The sequence below is a fragment of the Aplysia californica genome, unplaced genomic scaffold (assembly GCF_000002075.1).
Source record: "Aplysia californica isolate F4 #8 unplaced genomic scaffold, AplCal3.0 scaffold00107, whole genome shotgun sequence".
NCBI lineage: Eukaryota > Metazoa > Mollusca > Gastropoda > Aplysiida > Aplysiidae > Aplysia > Aplysia californica.
In genome coordinates this window covers 567,916-583,093 of record NW_004797377.1, presented here as the reverse complement: position 1 = coordinate 583,093, position 15,178 = coordinate 567,916, and the positions used below count along the sequence as shown (strand labels likewise).

Here is a 15,178-nt window from a genome sequence, read left to right as displayed (position 1 = left end):
ACCCTGAGAAAGAGGTTCGAAACAAACCTGTCTCATCAGTTATAAAAATCTAAAACTGTGCCAATGGGGCGATTAAAAAAGAAGAAAATTCACTTTCAATCAGTTTACAATGAAATCCCTCCCTACTAGGGCTGGGCAATGGGTCGTTTTAGCAAAATCCGGATAATATGTTAGTGCACCTCTTTGTGCAAATAATATGACATGAACCGCAAATGGGTTAGAACCACTTTGACAAATGGGTTAGCACTACTTCAACAAATCGGTGCAGCCACTTCGGCAGACGGGTCAGGAAAGAGAGTTAAAAGTGTGAATTCGGACAATGTTATATATTGAGAATTATCTTGTTATCCTTATAATATAGATTATCCGGATTCTGCCCACCGTCTACTCACTACTCCCTACCCACTCCCACAGGCTACGACCACAGCCTTCCGCTGCCCGTTCCTGCCGTGCCCGTACGTGGGATTCTGCCATGACGTCATCCCCACCTACTACGACAAAGACGGCCACAGATGTCGCGGCTGTGACCAGTGCGTGCAGCCCCAGACCTAGAGAGAGGTCAGTCAGGTACGATCACGGGGGGGGGGTTGGGGGGGGATTGGTAAGTTTTTTTACGGCGCTCGCATCTGCATAAGGTTCATATAAGCTCGCGGGACACATTAAACGTTTTTAGTTGGTAGGAAATTTTTAATTTTGCACGGGTGGCGGCCGAAGCCTACTCTTGTCGATTTCGGACCACCAAGGGATCTTTAACGTGCGCACTTGCGCACGGGTCCTCCAAGAAGGCTAGGTGTGGGTCTTCCCTACCAGAAGATCAGGGGTGTGGCTGAGAGACAACGGTAAGAAAGAGCCAAGAAGTAGCAGTAGAAGTAGAAAGACTGCAGAAAGAGTCAGGTGACCATAGGAGGGAGCAAACCAGGTGATGGGGTGGGGGCAGAAAGTGGAGACGAAAGCAGACGACAGAAATCGCTTGAGAGCAGGAAAGGAGGTGAAAGGAGACAATTTAGAGAAGAAAAATTTCCGTCGCTATCCGAATTCGAACCTGGGACCTATTGAATGAGACGCGAACACCTCAATACCTAGGCCACAAGAGCCCCCATTTGTGTTTAGTTGTGGCTCTAATGCTCTAACGGAAGAACGAGTGTGGGAAATTACAGTTGATATTGTTTAAGACGGCCAATCATTGTTGAGGAGAAAATTAACCGTCTTCGACAGGTGACTGTACTGCACAGTGTCATTACAATGTATTTTTAAAAAACGCATTCGATGTCAACCTGACAGAAAGCCAGCGCTTTGTTTAAATTTGAGAATCTCGAACTGGCATTGTTCCAGTGGTTCCAGCATCAGTAAGCATGTACAATGTCGTCTTTCAATGTCTGGTCCCATTTTAGATTTAGCAAGTGTTTTACGGCACTTGCAACACAATAAGGTCATATAAGTGTCTAAGATTAGAGGTGTTGCAAGAGAGCAACAAACACAAAAAGAAGGAGATCAGGATGATAGATCTTCATTGCCTTTCTCACCCTGGGTCAGGATATAGGCCACGAACAAACACTCTCCACCTTTCCCTATCCTGGGCTAGTCGCTTGATGTCACTCCACGTCTTCCCACTTTTCTGTACATCCATTTCCGTGACTCTTCTTCAGGTTCCACGAGATCTGCCCCTTGATCTTTTACCCTGTGGGTTCCAATCTAATACTTTTCTTGTTATGCAGCTGCTTGACTTCCTGAGAGTGTGTCCAATCCATTGCCAACGTCTTTTTCCCACCTCATCTCTGGCTGGGCTCTGTATGGTTCTTCTTAATACTTCCTCGTTGGTGATCCTGTCTGTCCATTTGATCCTCAGTAGCTTCCTCAGACACTTGATTAAGAAAACCTGGATCCTCCTTATGCACGTATGGGATGCGTTCCACGTCTCACATCCATACATCAAGACTGACTTCACATTTGAGTTGAAAATTCTAAGCTTTGTTCGTAATGAGATATCCATAGTCCTCCAAATCCTGTTCAAAGAAATAAATGCAGTCTGTGCCTTTCCAATGCGGGACTTTATTTCAGCGCCTGTTCCTCCCTCTCGGTCAATTATGCCTCCAAGATAGCAGAAGGATTCGACGTCTTCTAGTGCATTTCCTTGTACTGTGACCTGTTCTGTGACCTGTTCCTTTCGTAGTGCAAGGACGATAGATGTCTGATAAAAAAGAAGGAGCAAACCACACCAGAGCACCCGCCAACCGCCCGTCTCTGGTCCCATCCTGGTGACAAAAGCAGACGAAAATAATAGCAAAGGAACTGGGCCTTTACGTTACAAGTGTACATAGTACATGCAACACAAGATAGTTGAACAATTTCAAAAAGAGACACGGCCCACTCAAATAGCTGTGTATAGCGAAACTGCTACAGTAAATTGGTTACAGTGATTCATTTTCCGACCATTTCATTGTGTCGTCACTGTTGTTTCCATAAATATTATTTGATTCTCTTCATATCATAACGTGGGTGATTGACGGGTGCTCTAGTGTGCTTTGCTCCTCCTTTGCTATATATCTATCTTCTTATCTCTCTTCCTTTTTTTCGTGTTTATTACTCTCTTGTGACACCTCTTATCTTCGGCACCTATATGACCCTACTTTGTTGCAAGTGCCGTAAAACTCTTACTGAAACAGTCTACAAAATCACTTTTAAAATTTTATGTTTAGTTTCTTCGGTTTACCCGAATCATGAACGCGTCAAACGTATTCGTCAATGCTTGGGATATTTCAGTTATCCGTGCCCGTCTGTATCTTATATTGTCGCCGACATACAGCATTGCAGAAGGGTATGTCAAAATTTCAACAAAATGAAGATCAAAACAATTTGTTGTAGAATTTGGTGAGGCTCGTAGATATAACCCTGTCTCTTTCCTCTTCATAAATTGGTAACGGATTTAAACGAAATGTAGCCTACTTTTTGTATTAACATATTATGCCTGAAATTAAAGCTGTCCCCGTCGGATTATGCGATTGTGCGGCCGCGTTTTTTCGCGTAATTCTGCAACATTTGCATAATTTTGGATTCCCCGCGTTTTTTTTCACTTTTTTCCCCTTTTTCAAGAAACAAAATTAACACCTCGCCATGTCATTAAAGGAAGTAATCAACGTAATAGGTCTCATTTAAGAGATAAGTTGGTTATTTCCCTTGTTTTCAATTCATCAAAATTTCTTCTCATCGCTGATGTTTCATGTTTGACAAGTGTCCCTGGTTTTTGTGATGTCCCAGCATCAGAGTATTCAGAGGTCCAGATGTCCTTTTTTTTTTTTTTTTTACCACTTTCCTTTTCTCTATAGATCTCGGTCTACAGCTGAAAGTTACAGAGATTATATTTTTTGGTAGTTTTTTTTTTCTGACTGAAGTGTATTGCTTGTTTTCTTTCCAAATACCTGTCCCCGTGGTTTAATATTTAAAAAATTCTGAAATTATGCAAACTGAGCCCAAAAATGAGAAATTAGGCGATTTTCTTAATTTTAACAAACAATGATTTTAAGGAAAATAATCAGAAATTATGCAAAAAATGATCAAATTTTGCTAAATTATGCGGGGTGCATAAAACCACGGGGACATGTCGCAGAAATACACAACAAATTACTGATACAGATATGTTGTTTTCAATTTCTTTTGTACATAAAACATGAAAATTCTTGTTGAAAAAGTGCAAAACATGTCGCGAATGGTGTTACGGTAACTTGCATAATTTTTGCAATTTTTTGGCATAATTTGGCGATCTAAATTTGCATAATTCTGCCGGGACAGTTAAAGTTGCTTCTCCTGAAAAACCTCGGATTTCGACACACGACAATAATGAATGACGGCCACGACATAAATTTCAAGCTGATAATAATCGAAATTTCAACCTATTTGACAACTCACCTTGATCTATAAAAAGTCAAAATAAATATCTGCCTTGAGATAACAAGAAGACCTACATCTACGTGGTACATGTATATTATTTTCTGATGCTCTCTCGCTTTCTTTCAGCATCAAGCATGCTGAGGCATTGTCACCACTTGGAAAGAGTCGGAGTGAGACTCGCAATGTGAATGAACTTCGATGCTACCCACAGGAGTTAAGTAATTATGTTGCTCAATAAATAAATGTGGAAATGTTTCTAATCGACCCATACAGATTTTTCTTCTTTCCTTGTGAAAAATATCAAGTATGTGTATGCACGCATTTTTTTCCAGTGACTGTGTTCAAAGGAAAATTGCACGGACTTAGACTACTAACCAAACAAGGAGAGCAGACAACGTTTACTGCCATCAAATGTGTTAATCTATTCCGTTCTCAGAAGTGCACGATCAAGGTCGAGGGTCTAGCCTCTTGACCCTATCCGTACGTCGTGTCTTACCATCGTATCCATACGACGTGGGAAACTGTGTGCCATCACATTCCGAAGACGAAATTTACTCGTTAATCCGATCCGTACGCTTTGCATAGCAGTCTGTCAAAATGAATTTTAGAGAAATACTGAAAGTTTCAAAGAGATCTTCGTACACAAGAAGTATTCTAAAATGTGAAGAATACAACCCCGGGGGTACAAAATGCCCCCAGGGCGTACGGATAGGGTTAAATAACCTAAGTGTTGGATGGGGTGTTAAACCTACACAATGTCACTTTTTCAAAAATTACACCAGCAGTACAAACAAGCTCAGGATGCTTATTTTTTGTTACATAAACCAGAGGTGCCAACAGGAAAAAAAACAACACCCAGAGCTTGTCGGACTCATGGAAAGGAGTCAGCAGGGCCTCGAATTTCACTGATCATTTCATCTATTGCATCTCGTATCCTGACTGATACAATAATAATATTCAAATTGCAACAACTTCTCAAAGATCAGCCTATAAGCAGGCAAAATCCGGACAAATTCAGGAATCTGCTTACCTGATTTATCCAGAAATTTGGCACCTCTGATAAACCATCAGACTGATAGTATGGGAGAAGTCAGGTCAGGGAGCAAATAAAGAAAAAAGTGACACCAAACAAGCAGTAGAAGGCAGACAACACAACAGCCACTATAAACAAAACAAATCCTGCTATTTTAAAAAAATGAGTCCAGTTTACCCATCAATCAATCAAACACTTTTCGTTCAAAAACCACCAGCAGAGAAAAAAAAACAACAAAAAAACAGCACTTTTTGAAGGTATCAAGATTTACTTACAATCATCATTGTATGTTAATCACAATAAAGTATAACCGTCATGGCAGTGGTGCAGACAAACGCACGGACACATAAAACGGGGGGAAAGAGTAGACGAGGGGGGAGTTGAGAGAGGAGGGGGTCTTTTCTGAACCAATAGGCCATGCCTGCAGGACTGAACGAGAGATTACCAGAACACATTATGCTAACACATCATCATCATCATAAAGGGTATGTACAATTCATGAGCATGTGTAAAGTGTATGTTGACAAAGGTAGAGAGCAAAAAAATTACAGAGGGAACAGCTCTCAACTACCAATGGAGACAAACAAAAAGAAGAAGAAAAAAAAAAAACATGTCCAAGCCGCCAGTCGGGAAAATCCTACACTACAGCCTGTACAACCACACAAAATATGGATACATGTACATCATTGTAAGTTATGTGTTCCTGGGAACCAAAAAAAACAAAACATGGAGTAACATTCATCACAGCTGTACAGCAGATTTCTGTACCACTATGTAGTCTGCATGGGTCAGGCTTTCAATACTTAACAAGCAGAGCCCTTGTAGTAACCACCAACAATCTTGTACAAGGAAAGCTCTCCTACCTACAGGTTTCACACATTACAAGGACTACTACAACAAAGCTTCAGAGACTATACCACCACACATTGTACAGAAGTTACCTGTTACAGTAACAATCTCATGAAATGAGACAGCTATAGGGAAAGGAAGGTGGAATCTCAATTACTGCCACTCAAGTGCAATAACCCCCTGACCGACTCCAGTAATTGTCCCAAAACATCTTACTTTCACCAATTTTCTGCAACTATTTAAAGCCACTTTTTCCCCCCGCACTTAACATTTTCTTTTAATGCTGTTGAAAGTATAAAAGTTCAGTACACAAAGAACTGTAAAGATACACAGCTTTCATCACATTCCAAATCTGGACTACAGTCCTACATGAGTTAAATCACTGTGCAAGAAATACAGATGGACCTACAAGAAAGTGTCCAAACATGTGTAGCATGAGCAACAGACAAAACACATCTAATGAAACCAACAGGTGAGAAGGTACATATTCAGTCAATTATATTTTTACATTAAGGGACGAAGCAGAAATAAACAACCAAAATTAAACAACCATATGTGCATTATATGTTATAGTAGCTTACACAGATGGCATAAAACCCCATGAACATTATGCTGCCTTTCTAGCATCTAATTATTAGTCACTATACCCATCACTTGGGAAACTGAAGCAAGCCCAGCCATGACGTGCCACAAGTAAAGCACATATGCACGCTCCATGCAAATCCAACCCAAACAACAAAACAAGAAAGTGTTCTCCGGAGCACTTTTTGTATAAACAATCTTCTCCCCAGGTGGTAAGATCACAAGGTGAGCCGATTGACAAACAGTGAGAATCTGCTCAGCTCTTTCAATGTCTGGGTTGTACGTCCCGTATGTGCACTGACAGACTGCCTGTCACATGGAGAACAAGCCTTCACAAAATGCACAAGGGAGATTACTAGAGCACAGAAACGATCGGTCAAGTCTCTACCGAATTCTGTACCTTTGGCAGGAATAAAGCCAATGAAGAATTACAATAATTTTTTTTAAACCAAAAAAAAAAGAAAAAAAAAATTCACAGGAGATTCTGGCCAGGCGGGTTCAAGCTCAAACCCATGAGAAAGAACCTCGCCATTCTCAAAGCATTGTGGACAGTCAGCATGTTCTGCCACTATGCTCTGGACAAGCTTGTCAAACTTCACAAATATCTCTTAGTTGCAATTTCATAATAGTAGTTAAATGGGAAAAAAAAAACATAATTGTGAAGATGATGTGAAGACTTCACTGTTACAATTATAGAGTTCTTGCTCTCCTATAAAAAAAAACTTGAAAAGAAAGATCCCCACTATTCTAAGCCTATTAACTATGAAAACGAGCCTAGGAGTATCAGTGGTGGAACAGCATGTGCTGAGAGCAAGGAGGAGTACCATCTTCAAACTCAACCTTCATCTCTGGGACATTGTATAAATCACATAATCTACCAAAATTCACAGGATATTCATACGAGGCTGACCACAATTAAACAAGTCTGAGAATGAAAAAAATGTCCATTTAGTCAGTCGTTATAAAGGTGAGAAATAGGTTACCAGAACAACTCCAACACTACACATTGAGTAAGTGTAAAAGTAACATTAAGTAAATAGAGTGTAATGCTTGACAAACTGATGGGGCAAAAAGAAACAGGTATGACAGAGGAAACCTACATGAAGAGAATGCTACCTTTATGAACTATGTACAAATGAGTTCAAACAATTTCAACAAAGAAGTAAAATTTAGTAGGTAAGTTCACAGGCTCAGAACCAACAGAAACCAAGGTAACAGGTATGTACATATGATATCAAAGGTCAACATTTACCATCATGTTTGTTTTTCTTGCATAGGAAAGTCCAACATCTGCTCACAGCATTACATTACAATGATGATAGGAAAAGAGAGAAAGAAAAGTGATAGAAAGGTAGAAGGGAATCCCCTTTTTTAGATGAACCAATGTAAGCAAGGTGGGTATCATTTCGTTTCAAAAGCCACATGCTCACTAATCACACAGATGTCAAGATGAAATGGGTAATGCAAACAGTTCAGGTTCACGCGATGTGATGATAGCACACCAAGCGCAGAAAATGAATTTTATACCAATTTCAACAGATGTTACAATGAAGCTGTCACGGCTATAAGAACTTCATTTGGATTTGATTTTGTTATTGTTTCACAGCTGGGTTTTTTGTCAAACAAGCGTGATATTTCATTTTCTTCTTCTTAGTAGAGGGTTTTATGGCGCTCGCAACTGCATACGGTCATATGAGCGCCAAGGGGTGGGTGTCAACAGAGAGGTCTTTACAAGGAATCAGACTTACTCTGCTCACCTCTCTGGCTTATTTAATTTTGGCATTACGAAAAGGTTAAACTGACACTCAATACCTCAAGGGCGAAAGCAAAATGTAAACGTTCCGGAAAGAAAGAAAAAAGAACATGACAACCCAGATAAGACACAAACAAAAAGAAAACTCATATTGTAAATGTCTTCTTTATAAACATGCCTTGTAATCTTGAAATGATTCAATCACAAGAAACCTACTTACAATTCACTTCACAATTGGTGGGGGGGGGAAATCACCAGTTTGCAAGCATGATGCACACAACAAGGACAAAAACTTTACAAGAACCTGTTTGGATAAAATTAAAGTCCAAACAAAATTCCCAGGTGTATAAATGAAATACCACCTAGGTTCATCAAACCTTGGAAAGAGATATTTTTCACACTGAAACAAGAGAGCGATTTTCTTTTTTTCAGACAAAAATAAATCACGGAGTAAATGAAAGCTCTATCAGCTTCGGAAGAAACACAGCATATTGCTTCGAAAACCATACATTTGAAAGCTTAAAGTAAACACATCAAAATGATAAAAATTTTAATCATACTTCTGTTCAAAACTTCCACAAATCAATGTGAAAAGTACACTTTACTTTAGTAAAGACAGTAAGCTTTCCAAACAACATGCACACATACCCATGCCAGATGTCTGTGCCATGTAAAATCAGTGATTTATACAAATTAATTAATAGTTTCCCAAGGGACAGTGTGGGTGTTTTGAAAATCAACAACCCCAAAAAGTAAGAATATTGATTTGTTTCCATTCAGTATAAAAATTTCTAGAGCTTCATCTAAGAATAAATATGAAAATGTAAGAGACAAACTAAATTGTAAAATTAAAAGGTATAGGCCCCTACTGTCCCTTGTCCTCAATTTTTTTTTTTAACAAAAAAAGATATATCTTCACATTTTTTAAACTCACTTTATCAAAAATGTGCATGTGACTTTCATAACGTATTCTTAGTGTTTCGTAAAATTGTTTTGGAGATTAATAGTTTAGATTTTTTTATTTTTGGGGGGGAGTTGTCCTCTTTTCTCCCCTACATGAAGGTTACCAAGAAATTACTGATTAAGATAACTGCTAATACATTTGGCAACAGATTTGTATTGTGCTATTCAAAGTTGTCAGAAATATTCATTGAGATTGCTTCAGACACACAAGTCTATCCACCTTCTCTCTTCTCCTTACTTTGAGTGTACTAATACGTAATATAACATGTGCATGACAATATCCTAGAATTTTACAAAAAGATTTTTCTTTCAATTATTGTCCATTGACGTACACCATACACTGAATACTAAAACTGATGGAAGAGATTTTTATTTTACAACATATTTTTTTCCACCCGCAATGTCTTTTAACAGTACAAGACTTCCTTTAGTGACCACTATACAATGCGTATAAATACACAGGCAACAAAATTTACTGAAATACTAGAACTACCCATCGATACTTTCTTTGAAATCTGTCTACTCATGACATAAGCTTCATCAAAGCAGACAGAAAGGCTGACAGGGAACAAACAACAACTATTTGAAAGAGCATTTTTTTTAAAACTATTTTTCAACCAAGAGAAAACCAAGCACTTGTGAGCTATTTCATTTTACCCTCCTTTGAAAACGCTGAATTGTCAAGCATAATACCTGTTAAGTTCATCTAAGTACAAGTTTGTCACCACAGAAAAGTTCTTCGACTTCAGAATATAAGGTACCATCATCATCCTGAAGGATTTTACAAATTCCAAAGCTCTTTTACCCAACTCCTGTTTCGATATTAGACTTTGAACCATCACGAGAAGGAGGGTGCATCATTCAGACACAAAGAAAATATTACAATGGTAAGTAACTCTACACCATTAGCACTCAATAGCATAAACGCTGACCGGTGGGAGTAAAGAGCTTCACCATGCTACACCAGTAGTAATTCTGCTTTTTAAAAAATCTAAATGATATGCCAAAGCACGGGAGCAACAGGCTCCAAAATTCAAACAACTTTCTTCTGAACAAAAAAACATGACCAAAATAAATCGAAAGCCCATTGTATGTGGTATGCCGATATCGGGAAAAGTATGGTACAATTACTACCTTCATATACAAAAATAGGAGTAAATAAATTATCCCGGTTTGGATCAGCATGTCCATTTAGTTTTTAAACCATATAACTGTTGGAAAAAATGCAAGCAAAAATAAATGAAGAACGAGGGAAAAAAGCACAACCAGTTCAGGGTGTAAAATGATATTGTCTTATTATATAGAAACACAATATCTCATTCCAACATCACTATAATTTACAATTTCAGGGTAAGTCTTTGGTTACTGAAGTCCATGCTTTCCAAAACACAGCAAACAATTTATGTACCTGCTGAATATGAGAATAATAATTGTTTTAGGGGCGGAACCAGTTTTGTTTTTTGGGTTTTTTTGGGGGGATGGGGGGGTTGCCAATCTCCAGTATGTAAAAAGTCATAATAGCAAATTGATTGTGAATATTCACAAAGAAAAAAAAGTGTTTACATCAGCCTAGTGCAGAAGTGCACCTTTCATTCAGTTTACAAAATGAAACTTCACTATCTCACAGGATCTAGCAACTTCTGTCCACATCATGTTTTTATATGAGCTATCCCACGAGAAGCTGAAATCATGGTAATACAGAAAACTATTCCATTATAATGTATTCCACTTGACATATGCAAGAGTATGTGCAAACAACAGATCATTCCCATATTTGCAACAAAAAGACAACACTGTGCTGACAGCAGCTGTGAAATCAAAAGGGGAAGAGACCCACATAAAGATCTATTCTAAAACTGTTAAGTTACAGCTTATTGTAAACTTCAAATCGCTTTCAGTCATCAGGATTCCTACACCTAGACTAGTACTCCTTTCCACAAATAAACTGAGAGTCCTAGCTTTAAAGAAAAGTAATGTTCACCACAAAACTTTGTCACGTTTTCTTGCAACCAGTAGCAACCTCACAGTCCCAACCAGCAAAATTAAACAAACACACCACATGTGTATGGCAAGTCGATCAAGTTATCCATAAATATTACACCAAAGTACAAACACCAGGCCTTAAAATAAGGTCTTACACCGTAGCAGCAAAGCATTATTTAATAAAAATAGTTATTAGCTGAGCTGTGATTGTCACTTGGAACCAAAAATAAATACACAGCTGAAAACATAGAACACTTGCAAACAGATATACGGACGTGTGCTTATGGAATAATAATATACCTAACACTTGAAAATACATTGATCTGAAACTTTCAGCCACGTACAACATTTTTAGCATGTCTGCCATCAGTTATTGTTACGACTACATTACAAAACAAAGCTGCACATTATTTCCTAAAATTGTATGCTATGCAAAAGCAAAAATAAGAACAGTATCGGTAGTCTGGAACACTTGTTAACTTTTTTCACAAAATTTTGTTGAAGCAAAAACGAACACTCATATCTCCTAAAAATAAAAGAAGAAAAAAAAAATGTCAATCCACATCTACAGGGAATAATTATGCATGTCAAAAAATGACAATAACTGTCAGGAACACTTTTTTTCACAGGTGGCAGAAAATTTCATCTAATGTTATATAATTTTCTGACAGTGCAGAGTCTAAAGATACAAGAGCAAAAAAAAGCAAGACACAGAGACAACGCAATTGTCTCAAGCGTTTACAATATTGCAGAAGTGAACCATTGTTCTAAGAGTTTTCAGTCTTATACAATGAGTGCACTGTTTGATACTCATTTTTCCAATGAAATTGCTAAATTGATGACAGCAACTGCATAAATGCTATGATCCGATGAACCTCTTTTGGAAAACTAGTTAAAAAATATTAAATTACCAAATTTTTGCCCTGATTTATTCATCATCAAACAAAAGGCAGTTGCCTTTTTTTACTAGCTATTAGGTGGTCAGTGAAGACAAAATAAATGCTAGGTTCTCCCTGACTTCATTTAAGAAAGAAGAAAACAGCCATACACTGAGCCATGACTGAAATAGAGATAGATAACTGCTTCTTGTCTAACACACCTACTGATCCATCTCCACCACATATAGAAATGTTCTAATATTTGTAAGGTCCAGCTATAATTCTAACATAATCTTATGTGCCTCTCAATTTATCAAAATGCTTTCAAAAGATTAACACCCTCAAAATAGTTCTGTTAATACAAGATAACTAACTATATTTACCACTCAGTTATTCTACCAAGAAAAAATATTTGTAAATGCTCTACTATTCATGTCAAATATAAACCATTCAGTCATAATGTCAACCATGTTGCCATTTTTCAAAACTGAGTTTGTTTCTCTTTGCATTATCTCAGAAACTAAAGAATACGCAAACAAAATCTTGCACAGATTCATTCAAGAAAAAAATGAGAGCATTATACTTAAGCTGAAATTTTTTTATCTGTTCCTTTTTGAGAAAACAGATGTTAAAATTTAATAGCACGACATCTTATCATCAGAAACATAATATCATTTGAATCTGATTGTAATATTTTTCACAGAAAGAAAAATCACACAAAGAGATTGAAATAGTCAAACTGAGTGAAGCAACTGACCATGGTTATTTTGGGCTCTTGCGCATGGAAAAGGTCTACAACATGTTAGAAAAAATTGTTCACAAATGTGATTGTTACAGCAGCCAACTCGTCTTTGGTAAAGAGCCTTGATTATAGAAAAAGCCATGTTTCAACAGAACCCTATACAATTCAGCAACAATCCTTTAAGGGATGCCACAGATTATAAACTTCCCCATTTCAGCTATCTTGACCTGTAGATACACGTACTCACGTACTCCCCAGTTGGAAAAATAATTCCAAAAATCTGCGACAATTAAGACAAACACAAACATTAAATGTACGACTTTTTATATGAACAAAAGGAACCTAGGGACAGTGATTTCTCGTTGACGTCACACTAATTATTAATACTAGAAGCCCCAACCTAAAACTGACATAAGCACCCTAATAATAAATCATGCCGATGTGATCGAAAAACTAAGACCAACAAAAAAAAAGTAAGAGAATATTTCATTTGTCTAGAGGCTCATATTTACAATAAAACATTACACAATACAACAGGAAAGAAAAGTGTTGTTTACTCATTTGAATCAAAGACAGGCACACTGACACAACCTGGTCACACAGAGCTAGGAAAAGGATGACAGACAGGAATGACACAGATAGCACAAAAAGAGGAGATTTCATAGAAGCTCTCAGACCACTTATCAGATAAAACTGACAGATTAGAGAGCCCACTCAAAAGATCAATTTGACATCAGTTTGCGAAAGCTGTTCCTCAATGTTTGAGACTATCAGCACTAAAATTAAAAATATGGTACTTACACTCAAGATGATACAAAATCTTGTAAGTAGAACATAATCTCAGAGAAGAAATGTCATTGCTTCATCAAAACTTTAACCCACCGAATCCTTTCCTATCATTCCTTCCTTCTAATCCCACCCACCCCCTTCAGAATATGAGCCCCTCAGGTAAACACCTCTGCACACTGAGGTGAGCCTTTGACAAACTGAGGGTAAAATTAGCCACACACATGTGTACGCTCAGGTCTATTGGGTGAACAGTGTATTGGGAACTGTGAAGTTTATTCATAAACTCAAACCTCAACATTTATCCAGAGCTTTTTAACTGTGTCCTTAAATACTAAAGGCATCGCAAGAAGCGCAATTTCTTTTATATCTCAGTTGCTATTGCGTTGCTGTTACCTATGATAACATGGCATGGGGAAACCGATTTTCATGACTGTATATGCAAGTGTGAGAGGAAAGCAAATAATTATATTCACTAAATTGAGGACCCAAATGCTGACATACATAAACAACAAACACTGGAGATGTCTTAAATATTGCAATTCTAAAAAGACAATCTGACCCATCACTATGAGATGCCATCACCTTTGTTCACCTTTCACCTTCAAAGCTATGTAAGACAAATGGCTACTCAAAACGAACCAAATACATGCAATTCATCAAACCTAACATTTGCTGCAGTGAACTGTTGCTTGCCCACAAGCAGAAATCCCTTGCAATAACATGCTACTGATATGCACCAATAAACAGTAAATGTGAGCTGGACGACTTTTCTCTGCATCTTCAATAATTAAATCAAGGAGTGATTGCCCTCTCGTGGATGTTTTCCAAGCACCTAATTACAACATTCAAGTGCCCTAAAGTCAGTAGTTGCAAACACAAGCAGCACCATACTCAGTATTGTATTATGTACAAATATTTGCACCCGTCTAAGAGAACTACTGTGGTTATCAGAAAAAAAGGTAACACAAGGTGGTCAGAGGCTAATGGACGCACACCATGGCAAAAAGTGATCATCAAACCTTCGCGAAATATCAGTTCATGTACAAAGAACTTCCATGATTACTAGCACTCATTTTCCCAAACCTTTACCGCACAACATAGTTCAACATATCGTCGCCTCAGAACCACTCTGTCCAAAGTGCCCTCTTTAAATAAGTACACTTTGGACAAAATAGTTCTGAGGCGACGATATTCAGTACATTACAAACTTTTGTCATTTGACAGGTTTTTTCCTGACTCTCTTCCCTTCATCAAGAAGATATGTGAGATCAATCCTTTGTTTCCCGGGGACACTATTCAACAGCTTCAGCATAATCTTGTCCAAGTTTTTCTTTTTTTGCTTGACCTGTTCCAAAGAAAAGACAAAGCAGAATATAAGTAAACATTGACAAGCTACCAGCTATAGCTTTCTCAGAAACAGACAGATCCGGCAAACGGAAACCGAAGTATGATTTCTACCAAATTTCAGACATATGGAAATTTCTTTTTTAAAAAGAACATTTCTTGACATTCTGTACATTATGGACAACAACAACAACAAACGGAAATAGATCAAAGTTATGAAAAGATTAATCGTAAAGACAACAAAAAACTAATGCTTCTGTCCTGAACTGAGAAAAAAGCACAAAACATAATCTTCATTCTCCTTTTCTACCATGTAGCAAAAGCCATTTGTTCAGGCAGGTTTTAATGAGCAGAAGATCACTCACACAATAATAGCC

At 37.7% G+C, this 15,178-nt stretch overlaps 1 protein-coding gene and 1 long non-coding RNA gene across 5 annotated transcripts in view; one reads left to right on the top strand and one right to left on the bottom strand.

The window, feature by feature from the left end:
* The first annotated feature begins 414 nt into the window (after positions 1–414).
* LOC106011407 lies at positions 415–4,149 on the top strand. The gene is made up of 2 exons (XR_001184736.2): positions 415–558; positions 4,012–4,149. It is a non-coding gene; the product is annotated as an uncharacterized LOC106011407 (long non-coding RNA).
* A 1,017-nt stretch (positions 4,150–5,166) lies between these two features.
* The window catches only part of LOC101849998 (histone-lysine N-methyltransferase ASH1L), a 58,802-nt gene continuing 48,790 nt past the window's right edge, over positions 5,167–15,178 (bottom strand). For all 4 annotated transcript variants that reach the window (XM_013080955.2, XM_013080953.2, XM_005095586.3 and 1 more), the window contains exon 25: positions 5,167–14,802. In XM_013080955.2, coding sequence (XP_012936409.1) covers positions 14,671–14,802 — 132 coding nt within the window. In that variant the 3' untranslated portion in view covers positions 5,167–14,670. The remainder of the gene's footprint in view (positions 14,803–15,178) is intronic.